Source organism: Rhinoderma darwinii, chromosome 3, assembly GCF_050947455.1.
Source record: "Rhinoderma darwinii isolate aRhiDar2 chromosome 3, aRhiDar2.hap1, whole genome shotgun sequence".
Classification (NCBI taxonomy): Eukaryota; Metazoa; Chordata; class Amphibia; order Anura; family Rhinodermatidae; genus Rhinoderma; species Rhinoderma darwinii.
Genome location: NC_134689.1, coordinates 123,536,782 through 123,550,591, shown reverse-complemented (window position 1 = coordinate 123,550,591; position 13,810 = coordinate 123,536,782). Strand labels below are relative to the sequence as shown.

Below are 13,810 nucleotides of genomic sequence, written 5' to 3'. Positions count from 1 at the left end.
GCCACTGAGGGGCCAAAATAGTGCAAACCCCGCAAATGTGACCCCATTTGGCAAACTACACCACTCGTGGAATTTATCGTTATAGTGAGCATTTTGACCCCCCTGTTTTTTGCTGAATTTATTGGAATTAGGCAGTGAAGATGAAAATCTACATTCTTTCCACTAAAATGTTGAATTTTCTTTATTTTCACAAGCAATAAACGAGGAAAATCACCCCAACAATTGTAAACCAATTTCTCCTGAGTACGGCAATACCCCATGTGTGGTAATAAACTGCTGCTTGGACACACGGCAGGGCTCAGAATGGCAGGAGTGCTACTTTGCATGTAGATTTTGGTTGATTGTTTTTTGGGCGCCATGTTGCATTTGCAGAGCCCCTGAGGTACCAGTACAGTAAAAACCGCTGAGAAGTGACTCCATTTTGGAAACTATACCCCCTCAGGGTAATCATCTAGGGGTGTAGTGAGCATTTTGATCCCTCAGGTGTTTCATAGATTGTATTAGAATGAGGCAGTGAAAATGAAAAAAAAAAATTTTCCCCAAAAATATGTAGTTTTGCACCCAATTTTTTTAGGACAAAAAAACAACACAATTTGTTACCCAATTTCTCCGGAGTACGGCAATACCCCATGTGTAGCCCTACCTGCTGTTTGGGCACATGGCAGAGCTCAAAATGGAAGGAGCGCCATTTGGCTTTTAGAGTGCAGATTCTGCTGGACTGGTGTACGGGCACCATGTCGCTTTGCAGAGCTCCCTTCGGTACCAGAGTAGAGTGTAAAACCCTGAAAAGTGACCCCATTTTGTAAACTACAACCTTCAAGGCATTTATCATTTGCCTGCACTCATGACAGGGCTTAGGAGTGAAAGGCGCATGTGAGACCTATTTTGGTGATTTTCACAGCATTAGCCCACAATGGCCGCGCTCTGGGGTCAAATAGTAAAACATACCCCTGAATGCATTTTATTAAGGGGTGTAGTGAGAATTTTGACCACAGGTTTGTTTTTTTTATTAGAAATTTATGCTCAGTGGATGGTACAAAGTGAAAATTGCAAATTTCCACAGGTATATGCCATTTTAGTGCACAATATGTTGTGCCCAGTTTGTGCCACTGAAGACAAATACCTCAAACTGTTAAGCGGGTTCTCCCGGGTATGGCGATGCCATATATGAGGACGTAAACTGCTGTTTGGGCACGCTGCAGGGCTCAGAAGGGAGGGAGCGCCATTTGACTTTTGAGATTTTGCTTAGTGGTAGTTCTGTTTGGCGTTTTGCTGGTATTTCAGTTTATAATGTGGGAGGCATATGTAATCTGTGCGGAGTACATCAGGGCATATTAAGAGGGTATAATAATGGGGTAAATAAATAAGAATACATAGATATGTGGCCGGTGTCGCACTGATAAATGGTGCCAGATGTTATCCACTTTTGGACACTCTGTACATTTTGCATCGCCATATTCTTAAAGCCAGAACTTCTTTATTTTTTCTCCATTGGTCCTGCGTGAGGGCTTATTTGTTGCGGGAAAATCTGTAGATTTCATTGGTACCATTTTGGGGTACATGCGATTTTTTTTATTTCATTTTTTGGCAAGCAAGGTGACCAAAAAACAGCAATTCTGATGTTTTTTATTCTTTTTTTTTTTTTTTACGGCGTTCGCCATGCGCTATGAATGACAATTTTACTTTATTCTGCGGGTCGGTATGATTACGGCGATACCATATGTATATAGTTTTTCTTATGTTTTGCAGCGTCTGCACAATAAAATCACTTTAAATTCAAATTATTTATTTTTTGTGTCGCCATATTCTGAGAGCCGTAACTTTTCCGTCAAAAAAGCTGTGGGAGAGCTTGTTTTTTGCGGGATGGGCTGCAGTTTTTAATGGTATAATTTTGGGGTAGATCCCTTTCTTTATTCTGTTTTGGGAGGGGTAATGACTAACAGCGATTCTGGCATAGTTTTTTATAGCGTTCACCGTGCGGGTAAAATAGCGTGATATTTTTAATGTCCGGTTGTTACGGACGCGGGGATACCACATATGTGTACTTTTTTTGTTTAATGTGTTCCGGTTTTTCCTATAATAAAATAATTATTATGGGGAAAAATGTCTTAGTGTTTTTTTTAACATGAAACTTATTTTCTTTTACTTTTTTTACAACATTTTTATTAACTTGTTTTAACTTTTTTTTTGTCCCACTACGGGACTTGAAGGCATGAAGCCCTGATCGCTATTCTAATACACTGCACTATCTACATCGTGCAGTGTATTAGAGCTGTCAGCTATTCACTGACAGCAAGCCTATTAATCTTCACCTCCCGGCGGGGCCTAATAGGTTTCCATACTAGGAAGTGATTGTTAGTCTACGGTTGCCATTCGCAACCATAGGCTGCGATCTAAGGGGTTAATCGGCCGGATCAGAGCCTAGCTCCGGTCCTGGCCGTTTAGAGCACGATGTCAGCTGTGATAAACAGCTGACACCCGCACCTGTGGCAACCATTATGGTTGCCGACAGGCTAGAAGACACTTCGGTGCAGCGATTGCTTTGATCGCTGCATCTAAGGAGTTAATTGGCCGGATCGGAGCCTAGCTTTGCGTACTACGTGCGGTTTTGTGTGCGGCAAATACAGCGTAATACAATACCAGCATAGACCATGAGATTCTAGGGAATCTCATGTCCACACTGTGGTATTTTTCGGGACGCAAATTGATCCGCGGTGCTTATTTTCGAAAACCGCGGCATGTGATAAACCGCGGCATGTGAATTTATCCTTGTAGTTCTACAAAAATGTGCGGCAAAACCCACAGCATGAAAACGCTGCAATTTACTCAGCAAAACGTAAAAACTGCACCGAAAAACGCATAAAAAAGCGCACATTGCGGTTTCCTGTGGTTTTGCTGTGTATTTTCCGCATCGAAATACACAACGTGTGCATGTAGCCGGGTTATGTTCTTCTGAAAATGTTTGAGCCCTTTTACATCTGTTATAACTGGAGGGACACTTTACAGCAGAGTTGCCAATTGTGATTGTTTGTTGTACAGTATAGTTTAAAGGGAACCTGTCACCAGCATTTCACCTATTAAACCGACTATACCTGGTGGTAGTGGGTGAAAAATCATTTCTATATAACCTATAATTGTCTTCTTAGTCGGCTCTGTAGCTTTAGTATTTAGCTTTTTAGTGTTCCCACACCGTATGCTAATGAGCAGAAAAGAGTCAGATCTTCATTTGAAAAGAGTCAAATCTTCGTTTGGAAAGAGTCATATCATCATTCCTCAAGTCTTTCTAAGTTTACTTCGCCTCCTTACTTTTGATTGACATCTCCTCGCCTTCCCCCAGCACACAAAATCCCGCGCTTGTGCATTGATGTCCCCTTCTGGGGTGTGCGCACAAAGGGACACCGGATTATTACGATAAAAGGTGCAAAACGTTTGCAGACCGATATTTACAGTCGGAAGAGGAGTTTAGGAGCGGGGATAACGGCAATGAACTTTTTATAGCAGCGGCCAGTGAGTGATAAGTAAAGTTCAATAGGTGAAATGCTGGTGACAGGTTCCCTTTAAGAAGACTTGCGATTAAGTTTACAGTTGATACATTTCCCACTAGACTGAAGAAAACAATCCCTGTCTTTACTGAGAGATTGCATATATCATGTTTTCATGAAGGGAAGGTGCTGCATGAAAGTGACGGGATAGGCACGTGGTTTTCATTGTTCTCCATTTTCAAATATGCAGTTCTTGATATCGTGAAGATGAAATGCAATAGGAAAAGAAGTCCATGATGATATTTACTGATATGTGGCTGTAGAAAAACTGTTAATACTCCACTGTAACAGCTTTTGTTCTGAGGTATTCATGGAGAGCCTCTTCTCCTGCAGTAAAGAAATACACCGAATTAGAAGCCATAGTCACTATCTAGATGGAGTTTTCTGTAACAGAAAATACATCATTGAAGGATAGTCCTATAACAGAGCTGTGGCATACAGGCAGCCGAGGACAAAAGAAGGGTTTGAATAGGTATATTAGAGTCTTTGCTTAAAACACTTTGGCCCTGTTCACACAGTTTTTTGCAGCGGCAAAAAAAATGGCCCATATTGCATCCCATTGCCGAGGCGTTTTTTTCCCCCGCGAGCACAAAAAAACGCTTGCAGGAAAAAGAAGCAACTTGCCCTATGTTGAGGCGTTTTCTGCCTCAAAAACCCCATTGAAATCAATGGGAGACGGAAAAGACCGCCACGGCGGTTTTGATGCTTTTTTTTACGCGTTTTATCGCAAAAACCGCTCAGTTTTTTCCTTTGACTGTTGAAGAAAGGTAAAAAAACAACTAAAAACGTGTCAAAACGCCTGTGGTGCAAAACCACTTAAAAAAAAAAGAGCTGATTTTTCCAGGCAGTCTTTTCTGCCTGCAAAAAACTTTGTGAACAGGGCCTTAGAGTTCCAGACACAATGCCTCTAAAATGTAGAATTTGTTTGTAAAAGCTAATTGATAACAAGCCAACAGATAAGGCTACATTAACCCCTTAATGACCGGGCCATTTTGCACGTTAATGACCAAGGATTATTTTTTGTTTTTCCACGGTCGCATTCCAAGAGTCGTAACTCTTTTTTTATTCCGTCGACATAGCCGTATAAGGGCTTGTTTTTTCCGGGACGAGTTGTATTTTGTAATTGTACCATTTTTAGATGCTTATAACATATTGATTAACTTTTATTAACTTTATTTTAGGAGAGAATTGAAAATAAGCAGCTATTCCAGCATTAATTTTCACGTTATAAATTTACGCCGTTTACTATGCAGCGTAAATAACATGTTAACTTTATTCTATGGGTCGGCACGATTACGGGGATACCACATATGTAAAGGTTTTATATGTTTTTTCTACGTTTGCACAATAAAAACCCTTTTAGAAAAAAATTACTTGTTTTTGCATCGCCGCGTTCCAAGAGCAGTCATTTTTTTATTTTTCCGTCGATGTGGCCGTACGTGGGCTTGATTTTTGCGGGACAATGTGTAGTTTTCATTAGTACTATTTTGGGGTACATAGGACTTATAGATGAACTTTTATTTTATTTTTTATGGGGGGAATGGGAGAAAAGAGAGAATTTTGCCGTTGTTTTTTGCGTTTTCTTTGGACGCCGTTCATCCGGCGGTTTAATTAATGTGTTCATTTTATTGGTCAAGTTGTTACGATCGCGGGGATATCATATATGTGTATGTGTGATTTGTTTTGACCGTTTTATTAAATAAAACCACTTTTTGGGGCAAAAAAGTAGTTTTATTTGACTTTGACTGTAATTTTTTTTATTTTTTTTTTCCACAAACTTTATTTAACTGTTTTACTTTTTTTTTTTTTGTCCCACCAGGGGACTTCACTATGCGATGTGCAGATCGCATATATAATGCTTTGGTATACTTCGTATACCAAAGCATTATTGCCTGTCAGTGTAAAACTGACAGGCAACCTGTTAGGTCATGCCTCTGGCATCGCCTAACAGGCAGATGCTGAAGACAGACCTGGGGGTCTTTGTTAGACCCCCGGCTGTCATGGAAACCCGACGGCGACCCGCGATTTGTTTGCGGGGGCGCCGATCGGGAGACAGAGGGAGTTCCCCCTTCTGTCAAACACATTAAATGCCGCTGTCACTGTTGACAGCGGCATTTAATGGGTTAAACTGCCGGAATCGGCGCGTGCTTCGATTCCGGCAGTTGCAGCAGGAGCCAGGCTGAGTATAACAGCCGTGCTCCTGCCGCTGATCGCGTGGGTAAACTGTCAGTACCCGCGCGATCACAGGACGGATATATCCGTCCTCCTGCGCGAACTAGCAGCTGCTGAGGACGGATATATCCGTCCTTCGGCGTTAAGGGGTTAAAATCAGTCCTCGTACATAAAAATATATACAGTGATCTGTTTTATCTGGCCACTTCAATGTAAAATTAGCTAATCAAATATTTACCCAAGTCTTTGCCAAATCCAGACTGTTTAAATCCTCCGAATGGTGCCGCCACATCAGTTTTGTTGTAGGTGTTGATGAAAACAGTTCCTGCTTCCAGCTTGTCGCTCATATACATGGCCTTGCTAATGTCTCTTGTAAAAACTCCAGATGCTAGCCCATATTCTGTGCTATTGGCTCGTGCCAGAACTCCATCAATATCACTGTATGAGGGGAGAAAAAAAAACAGGTCAAATCAAAGCTGTCTGCACCTGATGACCATCCATCAATAAGATATCCGTTTCAGGCCGGGATCACACATCGATATGGAAATTCTGCAACAAAGTATAATAAAAGGTCATTACAACATTAAAAAATCAGCAGCAGATTCTTAGACATGATGCGGATTTTCAAATGCAAAAAATGCAGAAAACTTGTGTGAAAGTGTTCCGGGGTGTGGCATTCAAATCTGCAATGTGTCATTATATGCTGCGGGTTCTGTGCATGAATTCTCTTTGATTGGGCCATAGACATGAATGGGGAGTTTTAGTTTTGTTGCGGTTTTTACAGTGATTCCGCAGTTAAAACCACAGTAAATGTCCACCTACATATAAAGTTTTCTACAATGAATGCTTCACGCTAAATCCGAAGGTAAAACTGCTGTGGAAAATCCGCAGTGATTTCTGTAGTCACAATTTATTTCTGCAGCACTATTTGCAGCTGATTTCTGACTGATTTACCTGCAGATTTCCAGTTGCGGGAAATCTGCTGCGTATCCAGTCTGTGGGTACATGCCGTTAGGTTGTCATTAACCCCTTCAGGAGCCTGTTTTGGCCTTGTGGACGCAGCCGATTTTCTTTCAAATCTGACGTGTCACTTTATGTGGTAGTAACTTGTGAATGCTTTTACCTATCCAAGCGATTCTGAGATTTTCTCATGACATACTGTACTTTATGTTAGTGGAAAAATTTGATCAATGTATTTGTTTGCGAAAAACACCAAAATTTTTCTAAAATTTGCAAAAATTAGCATTTTTCTAAAATTAAATGTATCTGCTTGTAAAACAGATAGTAATACCACACAAAATCTTACACCGAACAAGGAAAGAACCAAGGAGTCTCTAAGTCAAAAAAATATATACATAATCTTTTTATTTGACAATATTGCACTGTTTACACAAAACGAGTTTCTAAAAATGAATCACAAATAAAAGCATGGCCGCCACATGGGTCAGCTGTTAATCAAATATGGACCCCCAGACGAAGGCGGAAGCCGAAACGCGTTGGAGCCGGCCGCCATTTTTGGAGTCTCAGCTACATGGGTTAGTACTTTGCTAGCACTCCTTGGTCTATTGTTTGCTGCTTTTTTGGTATTTGGGCCTTTACATATATATGGTTATTAGCCTAGTATCTATATATACATTAGCTCTCTCTTTTTTGGACATTATAACACATTGTTCATTCAGTCCTATTTCTATTGCACTTTTCATGCATGGGAGTAACATCCCTCTTACCGACTTCTTGAAGCAGTTTAACATATCACCTGTAGCCAGTATACCTCACCTTATCTATATCATGCTACCTATACTGTTGTTTTGAGGTATACTTTAATATGTCTTTACTTACATGACCATATTTGATTAACAGCTGACCCATGTGGCGGCCATGCTTTTATTTGTGATTCATTTTTAGAAACTCGTTTTGTGTAAACAGTGTAATATTGTCAAATAAAAAGATTATGTATATATTTTTTTGACTTAGAGACTCCTTGGTTCTTTCCTTGTTCGGTGTAATATATTTTGGGAGTACAGTCGCAAGTTATAAGGGAGGATATATATATATATATATATTGTGCCAGATGATGCAGCATGCATGCCCTGTATATAGGATTTATTTTTTTATGTTGGCATCGTTTTTTGACCATCCTTTTTTTTTTTCCTAGGACGTTACAAGGCTTAGAACTTTAGCAGCAATTTCTCACATTTTCAAGAAAATTTCCAAAACCTATTTTTATAGGTACCAGTTCATTTCTGAAGTGGCTTTGAGGGCCTTATATATTAGAAACCCCAGTAAGTCACCCCATTTTAAAAAATGCACCCCTCAAAGTTTTCAAAATAGCATTTAGAAAGTTTCTTAATCTTTTAGGTGTTTCACAGGAATTAAAGCAAAGTAGAGTGGAAATTTACAAATTTCTTTTTTTTTTTTTGTCAGAAAATCCATTTTTTTTCTGTAACACAAAAGGTTTTGCCAGAGAAACACAACTCAATATTTATTGCCCAGATTCTTCAGTTTTTAGAAATATCCCACATGTGGCCCTAGTGCGGTAATTGGACTGAAACACCGGCCTCCTTTTTATTAGAATATATTTTAGGCACCATGTGAGGTTTGAAGAGGTCTTGTGGGGCCAAAATAGTGGAAACACCCCCAAAAAGACACCATTTGGCAAACTACACCCCTCAAGGAATTTATCAAGGGGTATAAAGCATTTTAACCCCACAGGTTTTTTTCTGAATTTAGTGGAATTCGTCTGTAAAAATGAAAATCGAAATGTTTTCCAATAAAACTTAGAAATTATCAATTTTTACACGGAATAAAGAAGAAAAAGCACCCCAAAACTTGTAAAGCAATTTCTCCGGATTACGACAATACCCCATATGTGGTAATAAACGGCTGTTTGGACACATGGCAGGGCTCAGAAGGGAAAGAGCGCCATTTGGCTTTTGGAGCTCAAGTTTGCTGGATTGGTTTTCGGGTGTCATGTCGAATTTGCAAAGGCCCTGCGGGACCAAATCAGTGGACATCCCCCAAAGGTGACCCCATTTGGGAAACTACAGCCCTGAAAATAAACTTGTCTAGTGGTCTAGTGATGATTTTGATCCCATAGGTTTTGTGCTGAATTTAGTGTAATTAGGCCGTGAATACTTCTATTGTTTTTTATTGTTTTTTGTTTTTTTACGGCGTTCACTGTGCATTATAAATGACATATTTAATTTATTCTGTGGGTCGATGCGATTATGGCGATACCATATGTATTATCAATATATAAACTCCAAAAGCATTTATAATGAGGGCTGGGCACGAATTACAACAAAAACGTCACCCCATAGTTTACCATACAGGTAGCTCCATATAATAGACCATACACAGAAGAACACATAAGAGCCATAAAGCCAATTTGTATAAAAAGTAGAAATTTATTTAACACATATCACAGACAAAGTTTAAAAATAAATAAGGACAAGACCCTAGTATGAACAACGGAGCAATTATTGGCACTTGCAAAATAATGTCTATGGATGTAAGGGCTATATAGACAATTGTATAGACTGTATAGAAACCCAAAAGGGAAATTTCCCTATTAATAAAAAAATGAACCCTTTAAGTATGTTCAGTGAGTAGAAGCAAAATAGGGGGAAGGGAAAATTGAATAATGTGACAGTGCATCAGAATATCATTAGTATCCAACAGCCTTACCTATAGCAGCAAGAAAACGTAGTAGTCAGTGCTCGCTCCTTCACATGAACCCCAACACGCGTTTTGCTAAAGGTGCTTCCTCAGGGGTGACGCACATCCCCCCTGAGGAAGCACCTTTAGCTAAACGCTATGGGTAAGGCTGTTGGATACTAATGATATTCTGATGCACTGTCACTTTATTCCATTTTCCCTTCCCCCTATTTTTCTTCTACTCACTGAAATTGCAAGTGGCAATAATTGCTCCGTTGTTCATACTAGGGTCTTGTCCTTATTTATTTTTAAGCTTTTTGTCTGTGATATGTTATAAATTTCTACTTTTTATACAAATTGGCTTTATGGCTCTTATGTGTTCTTCTGTGAATGATACCATATGTATATAGTTTTTTTTATGTTTTACGGTGTTTGCGCGACAAAATCACGGTTTTAAAAATAAATATTTATTTCTTGTGTCGCCATATTCTAAGAGCCACAACTTTTTTTATTTTTCCATCAAGAAAGTTGTGTGAGGGCTTGTTTTTTTTTTTTTTGTACCATTTTTGAGTACATGCGACTTTTTAGTCCCTATTTATTCAATTCTTTGGGAGCTGAAGTGACTAAAATAGCGATTCTGGTCTAGTTTTATTTTTTTTATGGCGGTCACCGTGCGGGATAAATTACATTATATTTTTATAGTTCAGGCCGTTACAGACGCGGCGATACAAATTATGCATAGTTTATTCTTTTCATCTTTTTTCTAATAATAAAGGACTTTATAAAGGGAAAAGGGGCGATTTTTAATTATATTGAAATCCAATTGTTGGATCGTTGTTATAATACCCTGCAATACTTATGTATTGCAGGGTATTATACCTGTCAGTTTCACACTGACAGGAGGCATATTAGGTCCTGCCTCTGGCAGAACCTAATCGCCTTCCATAGATGGCAGACCGGAAGCCTTTGTTAGGCTTCCAGTTGCCATAGCAACAATCGGCAATCGCGTAGCAGGGTGCCAATATTGTTGTAACAACTTAAATGCGGTGGTCGCTATTGACTGCTGCATTTAAGGGGTTAATCTGTTTGGATCACCGCTGTGAGTTAAGCTGTCCATACATATTAAATGGTGGCCAATCCTGCTAATTTCATCACCATATTTTTTGTTATTTTCATTTGTTAGTACATTTTTAATTTGATCATACACAGTGCAGCAATATTTGGACTGTATTTGGAACCACAAGAGCTCCATATTGCAAGTTATTTTGTAATGTTTGGAAAAGGATTCCATGATTAAACTAAAGTACTTACCCATCTTTGAACTTGGAAATGACCATTACTGGTCCAAAGGATTCTTCTTCTGCAATGTACATCTGGTCTTCCACATTTGTAAATACTGTGGGTTCCATGAAGAATCCTACAATGATTAAAGAAGTTATCCTAAACATTCTATAAAAAGCAAAGGAGCATGTATTTAGTGAATATAAATGCTGTAACAAAACTCCTGTGTGTAAATAAATGTCATTCAATTCAATGATAGCGCCACCTAGATTTTCTACTGACCCTCTAATGCTGTGTCCACCTTCCAAAGCAGTCAGCAGTGGACACGCATGCGCCATCTCTAATACTTTTCAGAGTTCAAGTGGAGAAGATCCCACATAGGCACTATCCGCGTATGACAGCAGAATAATAATTTATACCGTAACATCAAAAGATTATTCTGATAGTGTGGATCGAGATGCTTCAGTTTATGGGGGTGGGGTTACAAGCTCTGGACTGCAATGAATCAATGGGAGATAGATCGGCAGGTGGGTCATGTTGGGCGGCGCTCCTGCTCACCCAAAACAGAACTACAGAACAGCGAAAGCATTGCGGTAAGGAAAGGATGAAAAAAAAATTAATTTATGGTGTTTTTTCTTTTATTAATAAAATTAGTCTATTTATTGAATCGCTCTCTCTATATATATATATTTTTTTTTTGTAAGGCGGTTCGTGGGATAATCCCTTTAAGTAAATTATGCTGTTTATATAAATTGACTACATTTACTGACAGAAGAGGGTTTTCTTTTGTGAAACTTTAAAAGCTCTTTCATATGAAATATAAAAATTTTCATTCACCATTACAGATAAGGGGATAATTTCTTCTAGTTTGCTCTTTAGCCCAATTCACCAGTCTTTAGAATACAATAGAAAAGTAGTTTCACCTATTATTTTCTTAAATTTGGCAAAAGCAAACCTCAATCTTCACAAACCGATTCCCTAATGTATTCTATTGGCCAGTGACCTTATGGTCATCTTGCAGTTCATTACTTCATTTGGAACCGTGTTTTTCACCTGGCCGAGGCACTTGTCTGGCTCCATAAACCAATGTTGCTCCCTCCTTGACTCCAGTTTCACAGTATTCCAGCAGTTTGTCTAAGTGTGCCTTGTGGTTCTGAGGACCATGGTCGGTAGACCTGTCCAGAGGGTCTCCTATCTTCATCTTCTTAATTTCTTCCACCTACAGAATGGCCATAATGCTTCGTCATAAATTTTATAGATATTGAAAAGCAAGCATGAAAAGGCGGAAGCAGGCATTTTCATAAGAGGATGGAGACTACCAGTTTTACTACATACAACTAATAATTTTCTAGTATACGTAATGCAATGCTCTAAACGCAACATCGGAATCTGATGACATTTAATAGTTTGACTTAAAACAGGATCTTTTTTGTTGTTTTTTTAAGATTAAAGCATAACTAAAAAAGATATCTCTCCCTACACACATATATATATATACACACACACACACACACACACACACACACACACACACACACACACACACACACACACACACACACACACACTAACACCCCCCCCCCCCCGCACTCCAGCAAGGTCCAGTAAGAAACTCTGTGGTTTTATTTGCCCATGTTTAGAGCCAAGTTTACACACACATGCTCTGTTTAGCTAGAACATTAAAACTAAGGGTGGGTTCACATCAGCTTTAGGTTTCGTTGATGGAACCTTACAGAACGGAGACAAATGGAAACCATAAGCAATGGAAGCATTACCATTTAAGTCTATAGTAATGCTAAGGGAAAGGTATGGCTTACGTTTGCCTTTCTGTTGATGGGTTACCCTGATGGAACCCATCAACAGAAATGAACGCTGATGTGAGCAGACCCTAACAGTGAAATAAATGGGCAGGTTCAAATCTGCTGTGACTGCAAAGCGATATCAAACAAAGACGCAGCAGAACTCTGCAGATGTTAAGATATATGAAAACATTGCACCTGTCATGGCAGGTAAGTTCACACAATTTGAGCCCATTCTCCAGAAGCTTTACTTCCCTTCCTAACCAGGCACCTTTTGATTTTTAGCAAAGTACAAATTAAAAAACAAATTGTTCTATTAGGCTGGGTTCCCATGGGTCGGATACGCTGAATAAAAATCATGCAGCGTGTCCGACCTGGAACCCATAGTACATTGTGGTGTGGTTTTTCTAATGGAATTTTCACTGCGGAAAGCAACGCTATGGGGAAAAAAAAGCCATTCATACTTACCCCTCCCTCTTCTCTGCACGTATCCTGGCCTCCTATGATGACATTGCAGGCCATGTGACACTGCAGCCTGTGATTGGTTATAGTGGTCACATGGGATGAAACATCATTCCAGGAGGCAGGACTGCAGGAAGAAGGAGAGTGTTCTGGGTAAGGCTGGGTTCACACACCTTATTTACGGACCTAATTCGGGCATTTTAGCCTCGAATTACGTCCGAAAATGCGGCTCAAAAGCGTCGGCAAACATCTGCCCATTCATTTGAATGGGTCTTACGATGTACTGTGCTGACGGGCATGTCACTTCTTCAGACGTAAATGGAGCCGTTTTCCATTGACTCCATGGAAAAACAGCTCCAATTACGTCCGTAATGGACGCAGCGAATAACGCCTGCACATGCCATTACGTCTGAAATTACGGAGCTGTTTTCTCCTGAAAACAGCTCCGTAATTTCAGCCGTAACGGAGGCTGCCGTGTGAACATTCCTAAAAAAATAAAAAAAATTCCCGTAGTGGTGCTTTTGCAGCGTAATTGCTGCGATGCCGCCTCAGAAGTCTCAACACTTCTTTCTGTGGCTGGTTTTGCATCCCCATTGAGTTCAATGGGAAAAACCCGCAGCAAAAAATCAACAGAAATGCAGCATAAATTGACATGCTGCGGATTTAAATTCCACACCGCAGGTCAATTTATTAACGTTTACGCTGTGATTTTTCTGCACATAATTCCGTTGCGGAAATTCTGCAGCGTTCACGCTACGTGGGAACCCGGCCTTACTCTTCCAACCTACATGCATTTGGTCTTATTTTTTTCTCAAAACATTTCATATTCTGTAAAAAAAAAATAAGTGATATATTTTGCTTTTTAAAAAATGTAAAAGAAAAAAAATAGTGAACATG

The 13,810-nt window shown here is 39.5% G+C and overlaps 1 protein-coding gene across 1 annotated transcript in view; it reads right to left on the bottom strand.

The window, feature by feature from the left end:
* Positions 1-1,765: 1,765 nt before the first annotated feature.
* Positions 1,766-13,810, bottom strand: part of ALDH1L2 (aldehyde dehydrogenase 1 family member L2) — a 67,927-nt gene continuing 55,882 nt past the window's right edge. The window contains exons 20-23 of the mRNA XM_075856645.1: positions 11,706-11,871; positions 10,683-10,788; positions 5,953-6,152; positions 1,766-3,869 (exon numbers count right to left, since the gene is read on the bottom strand). Of these exons, the coding sequence (XP_075712760.1) occupies positions 3,814-3,869; positions 5,953-6,152; positions 10,683-10,788; positions 11,706-11,871 (528 nt within the window). The 3' untranslated portion in view covers positions 1,766-3,813. The remainder of the gene's footprint in view (positions 3,870-5,952; positions 6,153-10,682; positions 10,789-11,705; positions 11,872-13,810) is intronic.